At 43.3% G+C, this 26,322-nt stretch overlaps 4 protein-coding genes across 9 annotated transcripts; all 4 read left to right on the top strand.

The window, feature by feature from the left end:
- Positions 1-57: 57 nt before the first annotated feature.
- On the top strand, positions 58-13,270 carry LOC135345364 (squamous cell carcinoma antigen recognized by T-cells 3-like). 2 transcript variants are annotated; one of them, XM_064542775.1, is made up of 24 exons: positions 58-216; positions 385-511; positions 659-763; positions 878-1,112; positions 1,227-1,288; positions 1,731-1,858; positions 2,260-2,418; positions 2,539-2,680; positions 3,000-3,212; positions 3,521-3,686; positions 4,181-4,370; positions 4,505-4,676; positions 4,840-5,000; positions 5,320-5,517; positions 6,831-6,923; positions 7,092-7,175; positions 8,143-8,327; positions 8,750-9,403; positions 9,474-10,519; positions 10,724-10,835; positions 11,214-11,261; positions 11,623-12,168; positions 12,526-12,701; positions 12,979-13,270. In XM_064542775.1, the coding sequence occupies exons 1-18, from the start codon at positions 124-126 to the stop codon at positions 8,901-8,903; spliced, it is 2,667 nt and encodes an 888-aa protein (XP_064398845.1). In that variant the 5' UTR covers positions 58-123; the 3' UTR covers positions 8,904-9,403; positions 9,474-10,519; positions 10,724-10,835; positions 11,214-11,261; positions 11,623-12,168; positions 12,526-12,701; positions 12,979-13,270. The 2 variants fall into 2 exon arrangements, with proteins under 2 accessions (XP_064398845.1, XP_064398844.1); XM_064542774.1 differs by having other exon boundaries at positions 9,474-10,551.
- A 2,582-nt stretch (positions 13,271-15,852) lies between these two features.
- LOC135345361 (uncharacterized) lies at positions 15,853-19,181 on the top strand. The gene is made up of 4 exons (XM_064542765.1): positions 15,853-15,997; positions 16,151-16,442; positions 17,848-18,045; positions 18,106-19,181. The coding sequence occupies exons 2-4, from the start codon at positions 16,166-16,168 to the stop codon at positions 19,179-19,181; spliced, it is 1,551 nt and encodes a 516-aa protein (XP_064398835.1). The 5' UTR covers positions 15,853-15,997; positions 16,151-16,165.
- Positions 19,182-19,437: 256 nt separating this feature from the next.
- On the top strand, positions 19,438-22,603 carry LOC135345509 (uncharacterized). Its single transcript, XM_064542926.1, has 4 exons — positions 19,438-20,169; positions 21,671-21,901; positions 22,016-22,157; positions 22,422-22,603. The coding sequence occupies exons 1-4, from the start codon at positions 19,438-19,440 to the stop codon at positions 22,601-22,603; spliced, it is 1,287 nt and encodes a 428-aa protein (XP_064398996.1).
- Positions 21,637-26,142, top strand: LOC135345362 (squamous cell carcinoma antigen recognized by T-cells 3-like). 5 transcript variants are annotated; one of them, XM_064542770.1, is made up of 12 exons: positions 21,637-21,901; positions 22,016-22,157; positions 22,422-22,624; positions 22,929-23,094; positions 23,496-23,678; positions 23,774-23,944; positions 24,058-24,218; positions 24,450-24,647; positions 24,886-24,969; positions 25,164-25,247; positions 25,488-25,672; positions 25,918-26,142. In XM_064542770.1, exons 5-12 carry the CDS (start codon positions 23,501-23,503, stop codon positions 26,060-26,062), a joined length of 1,206 nt encoding a protein of 401 aa, XP_064398840.1. In that variant the 5' UTR covers positions 21,637-21,901; positions 22,016-22,157; positions 22,422-22,624; positions 22,929-23,094; positions 23,496-23,500; the 3' UTR covers positions 26,063-26,142. The 5 variants fall into 5 exon arrangements, with proteins under 5 accessions (XP_064398840.1, XP_064398836.1, XP_064398837.1 ...); XM_064542766.1 differs by having other exon boundaries at positions 21,641-21,901; positions 24,877-24,969; XM_064542767.1 differs by lacking the exons at positions 21,637-21,901; positions 22,016-22,157 and having other exon boundaries at positions 22,406-22,624; positions 24,877-24,969.
- The last annotated feature ends 180 nt before the right edge of the window (positions 26,143-26,322 follow it).

Raw genomic sequence — 26,322 nt, 5'->3', positions numbered from 1 at the left:
GCAATCCCAATGTAATCAACTTAAAATCGATCTTTACCCAACAGAAATAATGATTTGGTAAAGGGTCATTAAACAAGAAATGTTAATTTGTTTACGTTCTTGCAACGTGCGTTTTTAATAGAAATGGAGGTTGACAGAGCGTCTGATAATGAGAGCTCCAGTGGAGACGAAGAAGAGATGGAACTGGAAAAACAAGTAACAGAGTTGGAAGCAGTGGTGAGATATACCTTGCTATACAATGCTAGCTAGTAAACCATTGTATAATATTCAAAAGCGCCCAATAGTATCTGACGTACGCACATGAAAGACAATTGTATCAATGTGCGTGTGTATGCATCGTACACATTACACACTAAATTAATTCATTTTTTATCTGTTCTGCAGTTAAAAGAGAACCCCTTTCATTATGACTCACATTTGCAACTCATTGAGTTACTACGGCAACTCGGAGATCTGGATAGAGCCAGGCAAGCTCGTCAAAACATGAGCAACAACTTCCCTCTATCTGAAGGTATCCAGAACACACACACCTCACACCCCCACCCCCACACACCTCACACCCCCACATACCTCACACACCTCAACTATTTATTGTTACTGCTTACACCCCTCACACCCTCACACCTCACACACCCTCATACCTCACACACCGTCACAGAGCTGTGGCTACAGTGGATACGAGATGAGCTCCCCCTGTGCTCTCTACCCGAGGCTGCCCTGCAACTCAGGATCCTCTTTGAGACAGCTGTCGAGGATTATCTCTGTAAGTATGTTATCACTTTAAATCTCATGATTGTTCGATGCTACACTAGACACTGAGTCAATATCAGTATCAATATCACCACCCACACACCCACACCACACACACCACACACAGCTGTGCCTATCTGGTTGGAATTCGCCCGATTCACAGTAGAGCACATGTCACTCATGCCGGAGGGGATGGAGTATCCCAGAGACGTGTTTGAGCGAGGGATTGTAGCGTGTGGACTTCATGTGGGCGGGGCTAAGGCATTATGGGATGCATACACAGAGTTTGAGCGAGCTGTGCTGAACTCACTACAGGAGATGCAACAGAATAACCCGGAGGAGGCGGCCGTGGTACAGCAAGTGTGAGTGGGCGGAGGGAGGGGGGTTATGATATAACTGCATTCAGGCTGCATTTTGAAGGGGGGGATCTAAATATTGGACACCACTTTATCTATTTTATTGTTTTTTGTGTACAGTGAAGTTCAGTATGAAAGGGTGGAGAAGCTGTACAAGCGTCAGCTAGCAGTGCCTCACATCGGTGAGACTATGATCGTGATGATGATCCTTCCATATACCGTATAGCGGGTATATTTCGAGGGTATAAATTTTCGTGGATGGACCATTACAAAGGATTTCGCGGATTTTATTTTCGTGGTGTGAGTTCCAGCCTTTTGGTGCATGCGCACATCAACATGCAGCTGTACCACCACACCGTTAGCCTCGAATCCATAATACTGAACACGCCTACTATTCATAAATTTTCGTGGGTATAAATTTTCGCGGTACAGGCTCAATCCGCGAAAACCGCGAACATTTATACCCTCGAAATATACCCGCTATACGGTACATAGAGGAAAAGCTTCTCAAGAAACTTAACCAACTTACTTACTTATATACAAAATGTACTTAGTCAGTCGCTCATTGGCAGTGAAGTGACCTGCTGTACTACTTTTGTTGCTGAACATACAATTATACTTTAGGAATGGAGGATGGTTTCCGTGACTACCAGTCCTTCAGTGAAGAGGGTGTGGTCTCAGAGGAGGGTCTCCCGGTGTATGGCATTGCCAAGAGGAAGTTGGAACAATATCGTCCATTTGAGGAAGAATTGGTGAGAGGGAAATGAATGACAGTTATAGAGTTTCTTTTAGTGTGGGTTGAAATGAAAGGAATATTCTGTCACCCACTGGGAGCAAGTTAATTTCAATCACCCCCTTTAGTAATTATTCGGGACCTACATTTTCACCCACTAGTGCACATTTTTAAAAGATACCCTGGGACTGTTGTTGTTGTTTTACAGTATTGCATGCTCAGCAGTTCTATTCTGCTGACTTGGTTACCTGTAGTGTAACTGTACTATATAACATACACACATAAGGATTATACTCAGAGGTGGCCTTTGTTGAGAGGTTGGAACTGTTCATTTGAGACTTAGCTTTTATATCGCAGTTTGCACACACACACACACACACACACACACACACACACACACACACACACACACACACACAGTCCTCGGCTGATCCTCCTCCCCTAGTATCGTACACTCGCTACCTGGCCCACCTCTCTCAGTCCAAAGCAGACCCCTCCCTTAACCACACCCTCTACAAGCGGGCTCTGGCCCACCACCCTCTAGACCAGCAGCTCTGGAAGAACTATCTCAACTATATAGTGAGCAGCTGGCTATGTGTAATTTGCATATTTATTCCTAAAGAGCTAGTATTATGTGTGCTCAAAACAGAAGTATGTTGACTCAAAGTTAATTTGTGATCTATTCCGCCTCTCAAACAGACCACTAGCTTTGGTAAGGTTGGTTTGGTCGTTGTCTCTGGTTGCAAGCAGTCACTGCGTAACTGTCCGTGGGTGGTCGACTTCTGGATGAGCTACACACGGGCACTGGAGCGTGTCCAGACTAATCACGAGGAAATTGTTGGTCAGTAACAAAGTTAGTACAGGATGATGTCTCTACTGTACATGTACCTACAAGCTAGCTGCTACACAATTGTGTATGTTGGTACAGTAATTATAGCCAATGTAAGTATCTCGGCAAATAATGTTTAGCTAAAAGAATAACTGATTGAACATTAATTGCTGCTACTTTTATAAGCCACTCTCTCTAGCTACATGTAACTGTAGTATACATTGCTGTGATCATGTTATTGGAACATTCTATCATAATAATCATTGTTGCCCTTAGAGATGTCCCAGTGTATGAAAACATTTTAATACTTTCGTTTCTGTTTCTCCTGCAGCTGTGTTTGAGAAGGGCTTGAAGGGCAATCTCTCTGTGGCTGCAGACTATCTCAAGTTGTGGACTGCATACTGTGACTACCTCCGGAGACAGGTACACATGCCTCTCTCACCTTTGACCCCTAAGGAGGGGGTGGAGGGCATGGAGACGGCCAGTCCTAATTTGGTGGAGTTACGGAAGACATTTAAAAGAGCTCGAGACAGTCTTGAAGCATGTAAGAGCACCAATACCATGTGCTAGTTCATTGGTACAGTATTTACCGTACCACTACATGTAGGAGTATAATTCTGATGCCTAGTGATGTGCCTATAATTTTTGAAATGATGGCTGTTTTCTATCATCCAAATTGGTTGTAACTTTAGTAGTAAACTAGGCCTTTATTTTTGTCTGAAGGTGGTTAGTACCAACCACCACTGACCAGTGTGGGCACATCTCTAGATGCATTATCTATATGAATATTACTTTCTGGGTTTACAGCTAATCAGTGTTGTGCCTAATATCATCTCACCCCTTCCTCCACAGTATATGGTAAGGATGGTGACCCTACAGACTCTCTCTCTCGTTACCAGGCCAGCCTGGAGGCTCGTTGCTATGACAATATGGAGACGGCACGGGCGCTCTGGGTGGAAGTGATGAGTAGACACGGGAAGCAGGCACAGTACTGGATAGAGTACGCTAGCATTGAGAGGTACATTGGAGTACAGTCAGTACTTGTACATGTCCGGAGTATAATACACACACACACACACACACACACACACACGCATTATATAACACAAACCGTACATTTTGAACGGCCATAACTTGGGTTTGGATGGTCCAATTTCAATGATTTAATGTTTTTCTGATAGCTTAAAGTGAGCTTTTTTAGATGGTGTATTAAAATCAAAGGTCATTTTCGGGGCTGATTTTGACAAAAAAGCGTGGGGGAAAAGTTCAAAATCAGGTCCGATCAAAAATGTTGAGCTGAACATGCCATCTGATAGAACTTTTTCTGGGCTTTCAGAAAATCATAATGCCACTGAAATTAGATGCTCCTAGCCCAAGTTATGACCAATCAAAAGAGTTGAGATATAATTATACATTACTGTACAATCATGTAACACATGTACTGTGATCCCAGGATTGTTTCTGTTACACTCGTATCAAGCACACCCTCCCCTCCACCCCTCCCGCCCCTAGGTCCCATGGTGACACTGCCAGCTGTCGTAAAGTACTACAACGAGCGTCCAACTCTGCCAGTGATGACCCGGAGATGGTGTGTGAGGCACTGCTACAGTTTGAGAGGGAATCTGGCGACCTCGAGTCATTTGAGGGGGCATTGGTGAGGTGTGAGGCACAGCTGGACCGTGTACGAGCGAGAAGGGAAAAGGTGTGTGTGTGTGTGTGTGTGTGTGTGTGTGTGTGTGTGTGTGTGGGCAGTAGTGTGGGTGTGTGAAGTTATGTGGTAGAGTGGTGTGAGCTTGTTTTTGCAATAATTATCTCAAATCATTATTTTTTTCTCAGGCTGCTGAAAAAGATTCTTTCAAAAAGGATGATCTAAAGAAGCACAGAAAGATGGACATAGGAAAGGGCAGAGTCAGCAGCAGAGATGAGGGTCAAAGTTTAGGCCGTAAGAGACCACCTCCTAGTAGAGAAATGTCAGATGATCAACAACCGGCGGTTAAGAAACAGAAATGTACGTTGCACTGCTTGCCAATTTTCGTATTCAATTAATGACAGCACTACTATAATACTAGACCTTGCCACACACACGCATGCCCACACCCACACACACACGCATGCCCACACACACCCACACACACACGCATGCCCACACACACCCACACACACACGCACAGTTGTAGCAGAGACTGGCATTGTACAGTTGCCCAGTAAGAAGGTTCCAACAGTAGAGGCAGCAAAGGTTGAGACAGAGGGTCCGAAGGAGGCCAGGACTGTGTTTGTGAGTAACCTGAGCTTCAAGGCCACTGAGGATGAACTCAGGGAGATCTTCACACCAGTGAGTGTAGAGATCACCTGCTACAGTTGTTTGCTTACTAGATGCACCTGTTAGGTGTATGCACATTGTAGCTAGTTGATCCTTTCATATATATACATGTATATGTGTACAGACAGTAACAGTGGTGTAAGTAGCTATGTGGAAGTTTAAGTAGCTATGTACGTACATTATACAGTATACTGAAGTAATCCGATAACACAGCCAGTAACAGCCAGTAACACTTTGTACATATTTTACCTCCCACAAGTTTGAAGGAAACTTTTACAAATAACGGGTACTCAACAAAATTAATATTTCTGCTGCATATAATTATCTCTAGTGTGGACTAATCGCTGAGATTCGGCTCATCAGAACGCGCCAGTCTAACAAGGGCAATGTCTACGCCTACGTAGAGTTCGCGACCCCTGACCCCGTAGCCAGTGCACTGGGGCTTGACAAGACGGAGATTGAGGGACGTCCGATGTACGTCTCACAGTTCAAGGAGAAGGGAAGACCTGTGTCTAGTCTGGGGGACAAGGTGACTATATACCATCATTTATTACTACTTACAAGCATATGCAAATTTTGCCAGTGTTGATCACTTTACAAAATTAATTACAAAAACTTATACCAGTACTTGTATGACATCACGATCGATCCATGCCAAAACGATAGGAGTGTCAAATTTTCTGCTGATTTGGCTCATTTAAAAAGAGTTTTTCACTCACAAAACATTCTAGTAAGTATATATGCATGTACAATGTACAGGGATGTGCCCACACTGGTTGGGTGGTGGTGCATGGTCAGTACTAACCCAAAAATACTCACACTCTTAGCTAGTGTACCACATGTTAGGCCTAGTACCTAGTGTGCCTCATGTTAGGCCTAGCACCTAGTGTACCTCATGTTAGGCCCAGTACCTAGTGTACCACATGTGTACCTCATGTTAGGCCCAGTACCTAGTGTACCACATGTGTACCTCATGTTAGGCCCAGTACCTAGTGTACCACATGTGTACCACATGTTAGGCCTAGCACCTAGTGTACCACATGTGTGCCACATGTTAGGCCTAGCACCTAGTGTACCTCATGTGTGCCACATGTTAGGCCCAGTACCTAGTGTGCCACATGTTAGGCCCAGTGCCTAGTGTACCACATGTTAGGCCCAGTGCCTAGTGTGCCACATGTTAGGCCCAGTACCTAGTGTGCCACATGTTAGGCCCAGTACCTAGTGTGCCACATGTTAGGCCCAGTACCTAGTGTACCACATGTTAGGCCTAGTACCTAGTGGCCCAGTACCTAGTGTGCCACATGTTAGGCCCAGTACCTAGTGTACCACATGTTAGGCCTAGTACCTAGTGTACCACATGTTAGGCCCAGTACCTAGTGTGCCACATGTTAGGCCCAGTACCTAGTGTGCCACATGTTAGGCCCAGTACCTAGTGTGCCACATGTTAGGCCCAGTACCTAGTGTACCACATGTTAGGCCCAGTACCTAGTGTGCCACATGTTAGGCCCAGTACCTAGTGTGCCACATGTTAGGCCCAGTACCTAGTGTACCACATGTTAGGCTACGTATGTGTGTTGAATTGATATAGAGGATTGGAAATAGCCACCACTGACCTACTGTGCAGTGTGTTAGTGAAATTATTTTTGTTTTGATTGCACTAGAACATTGTTGTTGCATTTCATTATGTCATTACATTCAATAAGTGCTGTAACTCTACTCGTCATTATCACGACTGATAGTGCACTTATGTTACAGTGTATGTACTGTGTTAGCCATATCCTACTGACACCCCCCACACACACACACACACACGCACACACACACCCACACACACACACACAGACACCTCAGCGCTCTGACTCTAAAGCCACAGTGTTTGTGTCTCACATTGCCCACCACATCACTGACCAGGAGTTAAGGGAGCACTTCCAACAGGTAGCATGATTAGGGGTGCTCTGTGTATTCAAGGACAGTAAATGTAATGTACATTCATGCTAGTACTTATTACACTGAATGACAAGTAATCTGTCTTATCAATGGTTTATTTGTCTTAATGTTTTATGTGGATATATTGAGTGCTGTAGTTAACGTGTTTTGCTGCAGTGTGGAGAGATCAAAGAGGTTCGGCTGATCAAGAACAGAGAGGGGAGGTCGAAAGGTTTTGCTTATATTGAGTTCACAGATGAGGTAGGACAACATTTGCTTGAATGCAAACCTTGCAAGTCAACCACTACAGTGCACACTGTGGGACCACACTATAGGCTATCAGTACACTAGCTACAGTGCACACAGTGGGACCACACTATAGGCTCTGTACACTAGCTACAGTGCACACAGTGGGACCACACTATAGGCTCTGTACACTAGCTACAGTGCACACAGTGGGACCACACTATAGGCTCTGTACACTAGCTACAGTGCACACAGTGGGACCACACTATAGGCTCTGTACACTAGCTACAGTCCACACAGTGGGACCACACAATAGGCTCTGTACACTAGCTACAGTGCACACAGTGGGACCACACTATAGGCTCTGTACACTAACTACAGTGCACACAGTGGGACCACACTATAGGCTCTGTACACCAGCTACAGTGCACACAGTGGGACCACACTATAGGCTCTGTACACCAACTACAGTGCACACAGTGGGACCACACTATAGGCTCTGTACACTAGCTACAGTGCACACAGTGGGACCACACTATAGGCTCTGTACACTAACTACAGTGCACACAGTGGGACCACACTATAGGCTCTGTACACTAACTACAGTGCACACAGTGGGACCACACTATAGACTCTGTACACTAGCTACAGTGTACACAGTGGGACCACACTATAGGCTCTGTACACTAGTCTACAGTGTGCACAGTGGGACCACACTATAGGCTATCAGTACACTAACTACAGTGTACACAGTGGGACCACACTATAGGCTACCACACACTATAGGCTATCAGTACACAATTTATTATACAGGGTATTTGCTTTCAAGTGAGGTGTGTGTGTGTGTGTGTGTGTGTGTGTGTGCGTGTGTGTGTGTGTGTGTGTGTGTGTGCGTGCGTGCGTGCGTGCGTGCGTGCGTGCGTGTGTAGAAATATTTTCCCAAGCTAAGTCTCAGATGATAAATGATTACCCCCCCACACAGTCCTCGGCAAATGTGGCTGTGGCTCGACTTAACAACAGTGATGAGCTGGGAATGAAGAGGATGAGCGTGGCCATTTCCAACCCTCCCAAGGGGGGGTCAAAGGGCACTTTCGGGGGACCTGAACCTGAGACTGGGTTTAAGCGTCCGACCTTTGCACCCAGAGATATGCAAGACAACAACCCAATGTAAGCTGATCAGTAGCAGGGTGTCATACAGGATTTTGAAGTAGAGGGGGGAAATGAGAAAAGTAATCAGAAAATGTTGCTAAAAAAAGATCAACTGTTATTTCAATACCCAGCTATGGACACTCAGTCATAATTGAAAGGGGGGGGGGGGATTGGAGCTAGGGGGATATCTCCCTCCCCCCCCTGTATGACACCCTGAGTAGGTTTTACATAGGATTGTATGCAGTTACACCTACACGTACAATGGTCAAGCTAAGCCACAAGACACAGTAATGCAATTTGTTAATGGATCTGAAACCATTATGATGGGTTGATGGCGTGCGTATCTCTACCAGTACATATGCTATCCATGCTAAATTTTAATTCCATAATCATTATAATGTACTTGTTCCCAGTAACTCCACCCACACACACCTCCACAGAGTGACAAGTCGGCGTAAGACCAACATCCCTCTACTACCAAGAGCCCTGGCCAAGAGAGCAGTCAGTGGAGACAAGAACACTACTAGTGGTACTAGTGGTGAGGGGAACAAACTATCCAATGACGATTTTAGAAAATTACTAGCCAAGAAATGAACCAACTCTTTATACATTAATAGCTGTTGTGCATGTACTTACAATTTCCTATACTGTTGTCTCTGCTGTCTTGCTGCTGTTGTGTTAGCCTAACCTTTTAATTGGCTTTGAAAAACCAAAAGTATTCCTACATGCAGGTGCATGCACATGCAGTGTGGTTAGCATCAAATCCCCAGGGTATCTCCCTCATTTATAAGTTGAAAGTCAAAGATAATGTACGTATTATGTTCATACTGCTAAGCTTCAATCATAGATACTATAGTATCTATGCTTCAATTCTTTGCCAGATAGATCTGCCTTCTAAATGTAAGACTATGTTGACAGATAATTGTTATAGTTAAAATTATGAGCTAGCTGAGATTATATTGTAGTAATACAATTGTAATAATAAGCTATAGACCTATAGTACTGTAGGTAGTATTATAGCGAATAGGTGCTGGTGTAATTGTCAGAGGAACGCAATGTCTCTTCAACTGCCTCAATGACCAGCTCAACTAATGGTAAGTACATCTATGTAATAATTATAGTCTTTTTATGCTGTATGGGTTATATTTTTGTTTTCCACTCCAGCTGGGCCTAGTGATTTCCCCCATGAGCTGCAATGGAAGAAGTGTGATATTCGATCTCTGCAGAACATTTCCAGCCCCATCAATGCTGCATTTCACGGTGACACGGCATATTTCAGACACTATCGCAGCAGAAAAATCTATTCATATAATTTGACCAGTGGATGGTCAGTTTGGGCCGATTGCCTTGTCAGAGATTGTTCTTTGGTTGTACTGCCTGTTCCTTACCAAGGCGCTGACCAATTATTCCTTCTTCACACAATCGGTGGAATCAAACGTAAAGTGGATCGAACAAATAAAGATAAAGAAGAATTTACGAATGCTATCTACCAGTTGACCGATATAAAATGGACACGCTCAATCACTTACCCAAAACTGAAAACCGAACGAAGCCAGATGACAGTTGTCTATAGCGAAGACCACGTAATTATAGCTGGTGGCTGCAGTGCTGATTTAAAATCAGTAAATACAGTGGACGTTTTGACTATTACATGCCAACACAAAGAATGGCGTGAGGTTGCCAGCCTTCCTTATCCTGTGTACCGTGCTTCTGGATGTGTGTGCAATGGCATGCTTTACATACTAGGGGGACACGTGTCTCCTTTTGATCCAATCAGAAGTGCTTGTGTTGCTACAGTGTCAGAGCTTGTTGAAGCTCACAGCAATGAAGCCAGTGATAAAGACATTTTTAAGATTGTAAAAGACTTGGAACTCTACGATTGTGTGTGTGTGTCATTTCGCAATTGTATACTGGCAATTGGAGGTTGGAAATCAGACGCAAGTGGGACGAAGCTTGGGACGAAACTTGTCTACGTCTATCACGAAGACGAGAAAGTTTGGAAGGAGCTAAAAGGTCGACTGTCTGAGTCTCGGTGTTACCCTTTTGCTGCTGCTTTTAAAGACAAGATAATGATTGTTGGAGGGTATAATAGACCTAATGGAACATGTACTGATTCTGTAGAATTTGGAATACTTCCCAGTGATGAGCCAAAGCAAGTCTGTCAGGCCCTACTACCATCTGAGAGGGAAGCTAGTGTTGAGGGGGCGTTGGTGAGTGACTGAACCGTTTACGAGAGAGGAAGGTGTGGTGTTTGTGTATGTGAGGCAAGGGTGTGTGTGTGTGTGTGTGTGTGTGCGTGCGTGTGTGTGTGTGTGTGTGTGTGTGTGTGTGTGTGTGTGGGAACATTAGGGGGTTGTGTGAGGCAGAATATTGGTGTCTTTGCAATAATTATAGCTCTATCATTTTTTTCTCAGGCTGCTGAAAAAGTCAAAAAAGATAATGAGAGTCAATGGTCAAGCCGTAAGAGACCACTTCCTGGAAGAGATATGTCAGATGATCAACAACCAGCGGTCAAGAAACAGAAACGTACGTTGCACTGCTTTTGTCAAGCAAATGTATACTAACCAGGGTGTCAAAACCAGCGTGTCATACAGGGGGGCCCTCTGGTTCCGATTCCCCCCCTAAATTGTGCATTCAGGTGTACTATTATAATATAGTTGTATGACTGAGTATATATATATCTGTCAATGTTATTAAATAGGGTATTGAGGTTGACCCTAACATATCAAATTAATTAGTACTGACTACTATACGCATGCAGGAGCAGGCAAATGCTGTTACTAGCAGTTCAACACTCTTACTCTTATCTACTGTTATAACTCTTTGATTTATTGTTTATCGGCACATGCAAGATTACATATAGCTTACGTTTTTATTTCTATACCGCATACAATGGCCATACAGATCCTCAAGCCTCACACCAGCGCAAAAGATCATTGGCAGATGCACATGGTATGATTTTAATGCAAGTAAGAGAATGCTCCGAATGCTGTTCATTTTGACTAGTTGGCGTTCAGTCAATAATACTACCCTATGTTGTTGCCGTAACTATAAACATGTTTTTTAGAATCAGGCCGAGGGTTCCATTGTAGAGGCTGCATGAGGTTGTACGTCCTCCAATGTATCCTTGAAGTAGATCAAGTGTAAGACTTGGTCGTTCTCTACCAATAATATTATGTGATTCAGTAAAAGTGCTGATAATCTTGACCCACCATGTGTATACAGCTTGTCATACAGTGCGCTTCTACAACTGGCATGCAACTTTCGCAATAATTATGTACTTATGCATGTGTCTGTGTGTCTGTGTGTGTAGGATCGTCACCTCTTAGCAAGAACCAAACACTAGAAATTGCAAAACAACCGTCCTCCAATCCCATTATTGTTCTGGCTGGAAAAGCGGGTAATCGAGCAATTTGTGAGAGTCTGAAGAGTGCAAGCAATAATTGGTTCGAATTGGGAATGGCGTTTGAAATGGAGCGTTCTGATTTGAAAGAGATTGAAAACCAATACCCTAATAACAAACGCCGCCTAATGGAAATGGTGGGCAAGCGTCTTGAAGTCACTGATCCAGAACATCCGATGACATGGCCTTATATATGTAAATGTCTGAGAAGTCCTCTTGTTGAACGTAATGATGTAGCTGAGGAAATCGAAGAAAAGCGGATCCGGACTGATGTATGAGATTTATTCATCAACTATATATGGTATCCCAGGCCTAACTGGACCCCCACCCCCTCCGCCCACCACACCCTCACATACCACACGTAGACAACTCAGCGCTCTGACTCTAAAGCCAGTGTTTGTGTCTCACATCGCTCATCACATCACTGACCATGAGTTGAGGGAACACTTCCAACAGGTAGCGTAATTATGAATGCTGTTTATAAGTATGTGTGGGACAGTGCATGCATGTACATGCTATAGGCTAGGTGGTTTTTACTATACTATTATGCAAATTTGAAAAAACATTAGTCAACCACTACGGTGTACACAGTGGAACCACACACTTATGTCTATAGGCTCTCTCTGTACATTATTTGTTACACAGGCATTGTGAAAGTGAAAAAGAAAAGGGTTTAACACATGTATGTATTTTTTATTGTTATCGATCATAATTATGTGTGTGTGCATGTAGAAATATTTTCCCAAGGGAAGTCTCAGATGACAAATGATTACCCCCCCCCCCCCCCATTTCACACACACACACCCCACACAGTCCTCGGCCAATGTGGCTGTGGCTCGACTCAACAACAGTGGAATGAAGAGGATGAGCGTGGCCATTTCCAACCCTCCCAAGGGGGGGTCAAAGGGCACTTTCGGGGGACCTGAAACTGAAACTGGGTTTAAGCGTCCAACCTTTGCACCCAGAGATATGCAAGACAACAACCCAATGTAAGCTGGTACACTTACTAGTTACGCCTACACGTACATGTCTAGTTACCCCTACACGTACATGTGATGGTCAAACCATTAATAGCTAAGGACACAGTAATGCTAATGGATCTGAAACTATTTTGATGGGTTGATGGCGTGCATATCTGACCAGTACATATGCTTTCCATGCCAAATATTAATTCCATAATCTTATTACATGCACTTGTACTTGTCACGTTCCAGTAGCTTTACCCCCCCCCCCCCCATACACACGCCTTCCACACACACACCACAGAGTGACAAGTCGGCGTAAGACCAACATCCCTCTACTCCAGAGCCCTGGCCAAGAGAGCAGTCAGTGGAGACAAGAACACTACTAGTGGTACTAGTGGTGAGGGGAACAAACTATCCAATGACGATTTTAGAAAATTACTAGCCAAGAAATAAACCAACTTGCACATTTACTATGTCTCGCTTTTTGCTTTTGTTGTGTATGTACATGTACAGACAGTGTCTATATAGATCTGTCATGAATTGAAGCATTCATTATGCTGTTTTGATGGGCTTGGCAAACATTGATGATGAAACACTATAATATGGGTTTAAGAGCGAAATTCCCCCGGGTATCCACCCTAATAGACTGCATATAGCTGTACAGTGTACATGTATTATAATGAAACACTGCTCCAGATCGATGTGAAAGTAATCCATACTGGCTGCTGGAATGTGTACTTATATATAGGCTGGTCTTGTACATAGATTCATAATCTCTAAAAAAGTATATGCCCATATGCAGCTATAGCTAGCTAGCTATAAATATATGTGGAATTGTAGATATAGAAACGAAAAGTATTAATTAGTATTATAATTATAGTTCTATATGTACACCTGTGCTAGTATAATTGGACCTCTTTATTGGATCTCGGCAACTAAAGTAGCTCGATCAGTACTAGTGTACCACTGAGTAGTCATCACTAAGGTTGCCTTAATCAAAGAAACACAGCTAGTGTCTTCAACTACCTCAATGGCCAGTCTCTACAGCCCAACTTATGGTATTAAAGTACATCTATATATTATATAGTATAGTATTTTCATGGCTTGCAATGCATGCTGCTATAAGCAACACATGAACACAAGCATGAAACTACATTGTAAATAAATTGTGGTTACTCAAATTTGGTGCATGGGAGACCATTCAGTGCTCTCCTAACTGTCCAGTGGTGTAGGAACAGGCCCCCCTTTATTTAACACTGCATGCATGCTTGCTTTTTGCCCAAATCAAGCTTTTAATTGTACGCAAGCACACCAATCAATCCCAGAGCTGGCAAAATTAATATCTTTTTTTAGGGCAAGATCCTCTTGCAGGCGCACTATATATGTGTGTGCACATGCGTATCAGCTCCTCTTCTAGGCTCTTTCTACTATCCATGCTCTCTAAGCGATAACTCTCTTCCTACGCCACTGCTGTCAATATGCTCGCATTTAAAATTGCTATATATATATAGCTATTAGTGTGTAATATGAGATAGACACCTCCAGTATACCATTCTCCATCTCATGTCTGTGAAATAGGCCTTAGTACTGCAACCTTAGATCTTTAGTTGTTGTGTTAGTACACTGGCCAATTTTGATTTAATATTGCAGTCAAGAAACCACTCAAGTATAGTCCTGCATGTGTAGTCCTAGCCTTGATTCCAGCCGCCAAGAAAAAGTTATAGTACATGTTTCTCTTGTTCCATGCTGGGTTATTGTTTTGCTTCACCCTTGCAGCTGCATGGGCCCAGTGATCTCCCCATGCATATGTTGCAATGGAACAATCCGTGTGATATTCGAGCTCTTGAGAAAATATCCAGCCCCATCGATGCTGCAGTTCACGGTGACACGGCATACTTCAGGCACTATCGCAGCAGGAAAATCTATTCATACAATTTGACGAGGGGATGGTCAATATCAGCTGATTGCCTTGTCAGAGATTGTTCTTTGGTCGTGTTGCCTGTTCCTCACAAAGAAGCAGACCAATTCCTTCTTTACACAATTACATGCACAAGCATATTTGTAGAACCCTCTGATTTGAAAGTTGCCATTGCATAGAACCTCTTAAAACTATACAGCTGATTTTTTTCTGTAATTATATGTACACATAACACATACAGTGAATTGCTTTAATTGTCATTGTGTGGGCCTGAGGAACTTTCATGTTTGTACAGTATAAGATAGAGATAAGACTAAGGAATGTAGTGGTCACCCATGCATATAGATGTTGATGAAAAACAAAACCATTCTGCACCATTAATAGCCTTGGTGACACTGGTGTGGGTATTCTGATTTCACACATTGGATGGGGGGGTACACTATATAGTATACAGTGTACATAGGTGAATTGCTTCATTTGATTGTGTGCATGGGCCTGAGGCACTTTCATGTTTGTACGTACATGTATAAGACAGAGATAAGACTAAGGAATGTATAGTGGTCACCCACAAAATTAATTGTTGAACTACACTGAAAAACATATAACCATTCTGTACACCATTAGTCTTGATGGCGCTATAGTATATATCATTGAAGTCACTAATCCAGAACATCCGATGACATGGCCTTACATATGAGAAATCCTCTTGTTGAGCGTAACGATGTAGCCGAAAAAAGGTGGATCCACACTGATGTATAAGATCATGAGTGCACTCCTGATGAGGTTTTTATCAAGCATTTACACAACAGTTCTCATTTTGTAGTATATTATGTGCCTTTTTTGCAAGATGCAAATTACAAGTTTATTCATTGCTTTTTTATTTGTGCTTGTAGTGTACTGTGTAGTGTGTATATTATTATATGCTGATGTTTGTCTAACATTGTGATGGCTAGATCTAACCCATTGATTTTAAGTTAGCCAGAAGTCCCTGGGTATCCACCAAAAATGTAGTTGAATGGTTGCTATTTTGTAGTGCTGCATGTGCAGGTGTCCCAGTGGTTCAGTGAGCCCTGGCCAAGAGAGCAGCCAGTGGAGACAAGAACACTACTAGTGGTACTAGTGGTGAGGGGAACAAACTATCCAATGACGATTTTAGTTAATACTATATTGTACTTACAAACAATTATTTCCTTGAAAAACCAAAAGTATTTGCTTTGGGCACAGGTGTATGGTGGTTTGGCATCCTTATGAAAGCTAAAACCCCCAGGGTATCTACCTCATATAAAAGATCTATATAGACCACTATAACAATTACCAGCTAGGTGAATTCATGCTTCATGAACTGCTATAAGCTTCAATTCTTTGCGAGATAGATCTGCATCCCTGCTTATCATCTCTAAAGGTTATAGATCTATATAGTTGACAGATAAAATTATGTGCTAGAAAAGTATAGGATATAGATCTACATTGTAGTTAAAATTGTAAAAGTGCATGAGTATATATATATAGGTGCTGGTGTATAATATTATTGATATAATTATTGGATCCTGTTCAGATAATTGAACTCAAGATGACTGATCATGATAAGTTGCTCTCTATTGACGATCTGCACAATGTTTTGGATGCTGTTTGTGATGCAGCAGAAAAGTGGTACTATATCGGCCTGGCTTTGGGACTTCGTCCGCCTACTTTGAACCAGATTACAGCCGATAATTCTGAGTGCATAGATCGTCTACAGAAGATGTTGTCTCGTTGGTTGCAGAATGGTCAATCAACGACCTGGCAGAGCATTATTCAAGCACTTTGCTCACAAACTGTAGGGCAGAGAAAAATTGCTGAGAAAATAGGTAGGCTGCATGGGTTAGTCCTTCTATACTACTATTTACAGTGTTATTATAGTCACCCTCTCTAAATCTCAGCGACTATATACCGTAGAAACTGATTGTTAGCACATGCGCTCATGTATGGAGTAGAGCCAGCTAACTGACACATACTGAGCTCCACCTAGATAGAGCACAGTACATGGTGGAGTAATCCTAGAATCAGTGAACCTTGCAAAGCTGAGTAGAGTGTGAATGTAAAGTGCTGAGTCAGCAATGAGCCCCACCCACTCTAGCTTTCTGGGGTGGGTGGAGCTCATTGCTAAGGGGGGAGTCTATGGTGGGTGGGGCTCATTGCTGACTCAGCACTTCACATTCGTCAGAAACAAACCACTCTACATGTATATAGCTCAGCTTTGCAAGGTTCACTGATTCTAGGATTACTCCACCATGTACTGTGCTCTATCTAGATTGAGCCCAGTATGTGCCGGTTAGCTCTAGCTAGCTGTGTAGTTTTGTAAAAAACGGAGATAGGTTTCACTCTGGCGAAAATCGATATAATTATATTCGGTAGTTTTTTCTAGTTATCACAGCTTCGACTGGAAGTAACTCAAATTTTCGCTGGTTAGTAGTCTCGTAGCCATCTATTAGTGTGTGCAGTTAGTTAGAATCAATCTCGTTTTTTACGTGCATTATAAGCACTTTTAGCTGACGAAATTCAGTCGTTTACTCTATATATAAAGTGAACCTAGGCAAGCAGGCAACCCTAACTGGATCTATTATGTGTTATAATTAATATGTTCATTTGACAACATTTGACTATAGAATAAAAAGGGTCGAAGTCCACCTCATATCTATATGTCTCACATTCTCTTAGCATGATCAGACAAGGTAACAGCGTGCCCAAAGATCTAGAGTCCTTCAGATGGATATCACGGTTATTTTTATAGCTCCCATGCACTGTAAACAAAAAGCTAGGATACTCCTAGCTGTTTTACTGCATCTCTATAGCTAACTCTAGTCTGGAGGCCAGGCGACCCTTTCTCAGGGGGGGGGGAGGGAAGAGAGGAGAAAAGGTCTGGAAACTCTTGCAGCATTTCCGTGTGCTCTTGGAATTTCAATCACTTGTGACATTGGAGGTTTAAAGAAGGAGTAGATGTAGCAATACTCTCATTTCATTGGGCAATCCAAATTCCACAGAGGCAATAACCCTGAATTAAAAATCACATGACCATAGGATGTGCATTTCATTGGCTCTGTCCACATTCCGCTAGAGCACACGGAAATGCTGCAAGAGTCTCCAGACCTATATAATTGAAGCACCAATTAACCAGTGGGTATTCACACACTAAATGTAAATATTTTTTCGTTCTAAATGAGTACCAATTTTGTATACGGAAATTAATTATGCACTTTTTAATGTGTCATACAGCATGCTTTGAAGGTCTCACTCTGCCTGCTGTTCCACAGCCTGCACTAAAGGATGTTTCACAACAGACTGATAGTGCTGAAAAGTTTAGTACTAGTGTGCCATCATGTAGTTTCATGTCTACTGTCAAAGAGTGTCTACCACAAAAACGTCGTGCCTCTTCAGCTGCCTCAATGGTCAGCAACAACAGACCAACTCTAGGTAAATACGTAAACATCTAGACTTTTGTTTACAATGCTAAGTTTGCTTCACCTCTTGCAGCTGGACCCTGTTTATTCCCCCATGATCTGCAATGGAACAAGTGTGATATTCGAGCTCCTGAGAAAATGTCCAGTCCAATCGATGCTGTAGTTCACCGTGACACAGCATATTTTAGGGCTTATCGCAGCAGAAACATCTACTCATACAATTTGACCAGTGGATGGTCAGTATCAGCTGATTGCCTTGTCAGAGATACTTCTTTGGTTGTGTTGCCTGTCGCTTACGAAGGAGCTGACCATTTCCATCTTCACACAATTGGTGGAATCAAGCCTGAAGAACATCGAAAATCCCCTGGCGATGAATTCACTAATGCCATCTACTACTATCAGTTGACTGATTGTGCTGGATTATTGAGATCAAGTTCAAATCACCTGAAATTTAACACTAAACAAAGCCAGATAACTACTGTGCGCAGTGATGAATGCCCAATCATAGCTCCAGAATTATGGAAATCAAGTTCAAATTACCCGAAATTGAAGACCAAACGAAGCCAGGTGACCACTGTACTCAGTGATGAATGCCTAATTGTAGCTGGGGGCAAAAATGATCTTGGACCAGTTAACACAGTGGAAGTGCTGACTATTAGATCCACATGTCAAGATAAGAAATGGCGTGAGGTTTCCAGTCTTCCTTATCCTGTGTATCGTGCTTCTGGCTGTGTGTGCAATGGAATACTTTACATACTAGGAGGAAAAGTGGTTAATAAAGAAGGAGATTTTGTTCCAACAAGGAATGCTTGTGTAGCAACGGTATCGCATCTTGTTAAATCTCCCACCGACGATCATTTCTTCAGGAAAATAGAAAATCTGAAATTCAAAACCTCTGCATGCATAACATTTGACAACCATGTATTGGCAATTGGAGGTTATGACAAAGCGACAGATCAACCGACAAAGCTTGTCTACGTCTACCACACTGGTGAAGATGTTTGGAAGGAGCTGAAAGGTCAATTGTCTGAGCCTCGATGTTCGAGTTTTGCTGCTGCTTTTGAGGACAAACAGATAATGATTGTTGGAGGGTACGATAGACCTGAAAGAATATGTACCGGTTCTGTAGAGTTTGCAATCATTCCCTAAAAGCATTATTTTTGTATCTTATTAGTGTGTTTGTGTTAACCGTTAGACATTGTATTGCGCATGTGCAATTAATTGTCAGCGGCTCATTCTTGAAATAATTGATTATGCACTGAGTTAGCCTCGATTGGATTTCCCAAAAGAGAAGGGAGCATCAACATGGCTCACTGCCATACCATTGTTGGAACACGGTTTTGCACTCCACAAGGGCGCTTTTCAAGATGCCCTAGCCCTCAGATATGGCTGGACTCCAGCAGACATGCCCCTAAAATGTGAATGTGGAAAAAACTTATCAGTGGAACATGCCATGTCCTGTGCTAGGAGAGGATTCCCCTCAATCAGGCACAACGAGATCAGGGACCTAACAGCCACCCTCCTAACAGAAGTGTGTAATAATGTTTGTACAGAGCCGGAATTACAACCTGTGTCACAGGAAGCTCTGAGAGGTGCCTCAGCCAACCGCCAGGATGGAGCACGGCTAGATATAGCAGCCAACGGTTTTTGGGGAGGAATATTTGAAAAAACTTACTTTGACGTTAGAGTATTTAACCCCCTGGCCCCGTCCAACAGACATATCCAACTTTCCTCCGCATACAGAAACCATGAAAGGATCAAAAAGCGGGCCTATGAACAAAGAATAAGAGAGATCGAACATGCCACCTTTACACCACTTGTACTTTCTGCCACAGAGGGGCTAGGTAATGAGGCCAACACATTTTACAAGAGACTGGCATCACTTCTGGCAACCAAATGGAACAATCCCTACAGTAGTACTATGTGCTGGCTAAGATGCCGACTATCTTTCTCTCTCCTCCGATCATCAATCATGTCCATTAGAGGAGCCAGGTCCTCATGTGGGCACGCAGCGCTAACCCCTACAGCCGTGGACTTGGTTAACTCCGAATGTAACATTCATTATGAACTATCACTTACTTTGAACTTTCTATTATTGCGCATGCATTCATGCATTCTTAAAAAAAAAAAAAAAAAAGTTAGCCTCGATTCAAGGCCGATTAATACTGCTAGTTAGTCTCGAATCCACGCCGATTGAAATACGCGTGGATTCGAGGCGTAAACAATTCTCAGTTGATCACGCAGACTCTGTCATGCCCCAGAGTGGTCATTCCCTAAGCCTAAGGGTGCGGGTGGTTTCACTATCACCAGGCACAATGAAATAAGAGATTTAAGGCCACTCTAAGTGACATTCTGGTTTCTGGTCCTAAAGTTTTTCTAATTGCATGCGGGCGGGCGGCTTTTCTCATTATGTCATTATCAATTTCACCTTATGAATCTCATTATTTTGCAAATGAATATCATTATCACACTATTTTGTACCACATGGGACCATTATGCGCATGCGTAGTAGAAATAATGGGATAGAAATCCAATAATGAGATAGAAATCCAAGAATAAAATCTGACCCGGCGGTGGACCAGAAACCAGAGTATCACTTGGAGTGGCCTAACGGCCAATTTACTCACTGAAATTTGCAGTGACGTCTGTGTAGAGCCTGAACTAATCGGGCTGTCTTCAAACGTCCAAGACGGTGCCAGATTAGACATTGCGTGTAATGGCTACATGTGTGTCTGATGCATGATATTTATCAAGTATACTTTCATCAACTATACCCTTAAACTTCACTAATTTAGCATGAGATTGTTAGGAGTATTGTTATACTGAGGTACTGGCAATTATACCTATATACTGGTATCCCAGCCCTAACTCGACCCCCACCTCCTCCGCCCACCACTCACCAGGGCCGTAAGAAAAATTTTTAGGTGGGGGCAGAAAAAAGGAATGGACCCTCTCCTTGTGACTCAGGGGGTGGGTCTGGGAGGGGGGAAGTCCCTCTCCTGTACCGCCGGAGGCGAACTTTTTAAATTTGTATGTTCTCGAGAGATAAACAGGAGAAAGATACATAAATGAAATAATCTGCATGTGAGAGCTATAGCAAAATAGTTTATTCGACGTGTGTTAGTGGAAGCAAAGTCACGAGCAACTGCTTCCAAGCGACTCAGTTAGCGGCTTGTGTATATATATAGACGCTGGGGATTCATCGAGCTTCGTAAGAAATAGGTCTTAGTTCGCCTACCTTCTTCATTATGGGCATGCAGGCTGAGGTACTAAAGAGAAAAAAGACCTTGTGCCATAGTGAGCTCTTAGCTATATAAATTTCAGCTGCATGTGGATCGACCTAGCGTTCAATTGGAGACGGATCGGCCTGGGATCAAGGCTAGGCTAGACTGTGATCTGCGCATGCTGGACTCTGCAGAGGAGCCCCACCCCTTTTCAGAGTGGGGGCCGGGGGGGGCAGTTTCCCCCCCAGCCCCCCTAGTAGTCTGGGGGCCAACCTAATAGCTCGGGGGCAAAATCAAGAGAGCTAGGATTAGCTTTCTCTCTTCCCCCTCCCCCCTCTGAGAAAGAGGTCTGGCCCCCAGACTACCCCCCTAGTTCTTACGGCCCTGCTCACTCACACCCACACATGCACAAAGACTCCTACTCAGCGCTCTAACTCTAAAGCCACAGTGTTTGTGTCTCACATTACCCATCATATCACTGACCAGGAGTTGAGGGAACACTTCCAAGTAATATCCAGATACCGCTACCTGGCCCACCTCTCTCAGTCCAAAGCAGACCCCTCCCTCAACCACACCCTCTACAAGCGGGCCCTGGCACACCACCCTCTAGACCAGCAGCTCTGGAAGAACTATCTCAACTATATAGTGAGCAGCTGGCTATGTGTAATTTACATATTTATTCCTATTATAATTATGGTTGAAATTGTGTGTGCTCAAAACAGAAAAGTTAATTTGTGATCTATTCCGCCTCTCAAACAGACCACTAGCTTTGGTAAGGTTGGATTGGTCGTTGTCTCTGGTTGCAAGCAATCACTTCGTAATTGTCCGTGGGTGGTCGACTTCTGGATGAGCTACACACGGGCACTGGAGCGGGTCCAAACCAATCACGAGGAAATTGTTGGTCAGTAAGTTATATATGAGATGATTTCTCTAGTGTACATATTGTATAATTAATTGCTGCTACATTTTTAAGCCACTTTCTCTAGCTACATGTAACTATAGTATGCATTGCTGTGATCATGTTATCTATCATAATAATTGCATATCATTGTTGCCCTTAGAGATGTCCCAGTGTATGAATAGTTTCGTTTCTTTATCATTGTTGTCTCATTTAGACATGTGACGTCCCAGTGTATGAAAACGTTTTAGTTTCTGTTTCCTGCAGCTGTGTTTGAGAAGGGCTTGAAGGGCAACCTCTCTGTGGCTGCAGACTATCTCAAGTTGTGGACTGCATACTGTGACTACCTCCGGAGACAGGTACACACGCCTCTCTCACCTTTGACCCCTAAGGAGGGCGTGGAGACGGCCAGTCCTAATTTGGTGGAGTTACGGAAGACATTCTTTTAGCTTGAGACAGTCTTGAAGCATGTAAGAGTACCAATACCATGTGCCAGTACATTAGTACAGAATATAATTTTATTGTATGTACTGTACTACTAGGAAGGGAGATTCCCAGTGTTGTGACCTAAGTGGTGGCTGTTTTCTATCCTCCATCTACAATGTATATTCAAGACACAAATTAGTTGTAAACTAGGCCTAGAGTTGGTTATTTTTATCTAGAGGTGGTGGTTAGTATCAACCACCACCGACCAGTGAGGGCACATCTCTAGATCTATGCCTTATCACTTTCTAATCAGTGTGCCTAATATAGTCTCCCCCGCCCCCTCCACAGTATATGGTAAGGATGGTGACCCTACAGACTCTCTCTCTCGTTACCAGGCCAGCCTGGAGGCTCGTTGCTATGACAATATGGAGACGGCACGAGCGCTCTGGGTGGAAGTGATGAGTAGACACGGAAAGCAGGCACAGTACTGGATAGAGTACGCTAGCATTGAGAGGTACATTGGAGTACAGTCCATTTTGAACGGCCATAACTTGGGTTTGGATGGTCCAATTTCAATGATTTAATGTTTTTCTGATAGCTTAAAGTGAGCTTTTTTTTAAAATCAAAGGTCATTTTCGGGGCTGATTTTGACAAAAAAGCGTGGGCTATAGTTGGGGGAAAAGTTCAAAATCAGGTCCGATCAAAAATGTTGAGCTAAACATGACATCTGATAGAACTTTTTCTGGGCTTTCAGACAATCATAATGCCAGATGCTCCTAGCCCAAGTTATGACCAATCAAAAGAGTTAAGATAATAATTATACACTACTGTACAATCATGTAACACATGTACTGTGATCCCAGGATTGTTTCTGTTACACTCATATCAAGCACACCCTCTACCCTCCGCCCCTAGGTCCCATGGCGACACTGCCAGCTGTCGTAAAGTGCTACAACGAGCGTCCAACTCTGCCAGTGATGACCCGGAGATGGTGTGTGAGGCACTGCTACAGTTTGAGAGGCGACCTCCAGTCATTTGAGGGGGCGTTGGTGAGGTGTGAGGCACAGCTGGACTGTGTACGAGCGAGAAGGGAAAAGGTGTGTGTGTGTGGGCGGTAGGGTGGGTGTGTGTGAAGTTATGAGTGGTGTGAGCTCGTTTTTGCAATATCTCAAATCATTATTTTTTCTCTCAAGCTGCTGAAAAAGATTCTTTCAAAAAGGATGATCTAAAGAAGCACAGAAAGATGGACATAGGAAAGGGCAGAGTCAGCAGCAGAGATGAGGGTCAAAGTTTAGGCCGTAAGAGACCACCTCCTGGTAGAGAAATGTCAGATGATCAACAACCGGCGGTTAAGAAACAGAAATGTACGTTGCACTGGTTGCCAATTTTCGTATTCAATTAATGACAGCACTACTAATACTGTACATTGCATGTACCGTATTGACCTTGCCACACACACCCACACACACACGCACAGTTGTAGCAGAGACTGGCATTGTACAGTTGCCCAGTAAGAAGGTTCCAACAGTGGAGGCAGCAAAGGTTGAGACAGAGGGTCCGAAGGAGGCCAGGACTGTGTTTGTGAGTAACCTGAGCTTCAAGGCCACCGAGGATGAACTCAGGGAGATATTCACACCAGTGAGTGTTGAGATCACCTAGCTACTAGATGCACCTGTTAGGTGTATGTACAATGGCTATTGAGTTCCTTATGTACTGTGGAAGTTTAAAGAGCTATGTGTACATGTACATGTATACATTGTATACTGAAGTAATCCGATAACACAGCCAGTAACACAAGTTTACATACCACAAGTTCGAAGGAAATTCTTACAAATAATGGGCAAATATTTCTGCTGCATATATCTCTAGTGTGGACTAATCGCTGAGATTCGGCTTATCAGGACACGTCAGTCTAACAAGGGCAACGTCTACGCCTACATAGAGTTTGCGACCCCTGACCCCGTGGCCAGTGCACTGGGGCTTGACAAGACGGAGATTGAGGGACGTCCGATGTACGTCTCACAGTTCAAGGAGAAGGGAAGACCTGTGTCTAGCCTGGGGGACAAGGTGACTATGTGTTTTTGTTTTGATTTCGCTAGAACAACGTTGTTGTTGCAATTTCATTACAGTCAGTACTCGTCATTATCGCGACTGTTAGTGCACTTGTGTTACAGTGTATGTGCTAGCCATATCCTATACTCTCCTTAACAGACACCACCCCCACCCCACACACTCACACCCATCCCACACACACACTCACACACACACACACACCCACCCCCCCCCACACACACAGACACCTCAGCGCTCTGACTCTAAAGCCACAGTGTTTGTGTCTCACATTGCCCACCACATCACTGACCATGAGTTGAGGGAACACTTCCAACAGGTAGCATAATTATGAATGCTCTGTGTATCATGTGTGGTACAGTGGTACAGTAAATGTACATGCATGCTAGGTGGTACATATACAAGTAGTGTGTCTTATCAAGGTTTCATTTATGGAAGTTTTCGTCCTATCTATCAAAATGTTTGTGTGGATAAGAAAAGTGCTGTAGTTAACGTGTGTTGTCATGGCTGCAGTGTGGAGAGATCAAAGAGGTTCGACTGATCAAGAACAGAGAGGGAAGATCGAAAGGTTTTGCTTATATTGAGTTCACTGATGAGGTTAGACAACATTTGCTGACCATTGCTATTGCTAGAGCAACCCTTTTCACCTCACTTAAATACAAACCTTGCAAGTCAACCACTACAGTGTACACAGTGGGACCACACTATAGGCTATCAGTACACAATTTATTATCAGGGTATTTGCTCTCAAGTGAGGGTATGTGTGTAGAAATATTTTCCAAGAGAAGTCTCAGATGACAAATGATTACCCCACACACACACCCCACACACACACAGTCCTCGGCCAATGTGGCTGTCGCTCGACTCAACAACAGTGATGAGCTTGGAATGAAGAGGATGAGCGTGGCCATTTCCAACCCTCCCAAGGGAGGGTCAAAGGGCACTTTCGGGGGACCTGAAACTGAGACTGGGTTTAAGCGTCCGACCTTTGCACCCAGAGATATGCAAGACAACAACCCAATGTAAGCTGATACACTTACTATAGTTACCCCTACACGTACATGTACATGTGATGGTCAACCCATTAATAGCTAACCCACAAGACACAGTAATGCAATTTGTTAATGGATCTGAAACCATTATGATGGTTGATGGCGTGCGTATCTGTACCAGCACATATGCTATCCATGCCAAATTTTAATTGCATAATCATTATAATGTACTTGTTCCCAGTAACTCACCCCCCCACACACACACACCTCCACAGAGTGACAAGTCGGCGTAAGACCAACATCCCTCTACTCCCAAGAGCCCTGGCCAAGAGAGCAGTCAGTGGAGACAAGAGAACACTACTAGTAGTACTAGTGGTGAGGGGAACAAACTATCCAATGACGATTTTAGAAAATTACTAGCCAAGAAATGAACCAACTTTTTGCACATTTACTATGTCTTGCTTTTTGCCTTTGTTGTGTACTGGACTTTGCAGAATCTTTGCAACACACATAGAGTAGAGCTTTTAGTGGCAATGTAAACTGTGGTCAAACAATGTAAAATCATCATTTAATGATTGTAGCAGATTTGAAAAGTCTCAGTATAGCTAGCTATGGCCTATTCGTGTGAAGAGAAGAGATCTAAGTCATACTCCTCAGATTTAAGATGGAGAATGATCTAT

Source organism: Halichondria panicea, chromosome 12 (genome assembly GCF_963675165.1).
Source record: "Halichondria panicea chromosome 12, odHalPani1.1, whole genome shotgun sequence".
Lineage (NCBI taxonomy): Eukaryota > Metazoa > Porifera > Demospongiae > Suberitida > Halichondriidae > Halichondria > Halichondria panicea.
The sequence above is the reverse complement of the archived record's forward strand: the minus strand, read 5'-3'. Positions and strand labels throughout refer to the sequence as shown.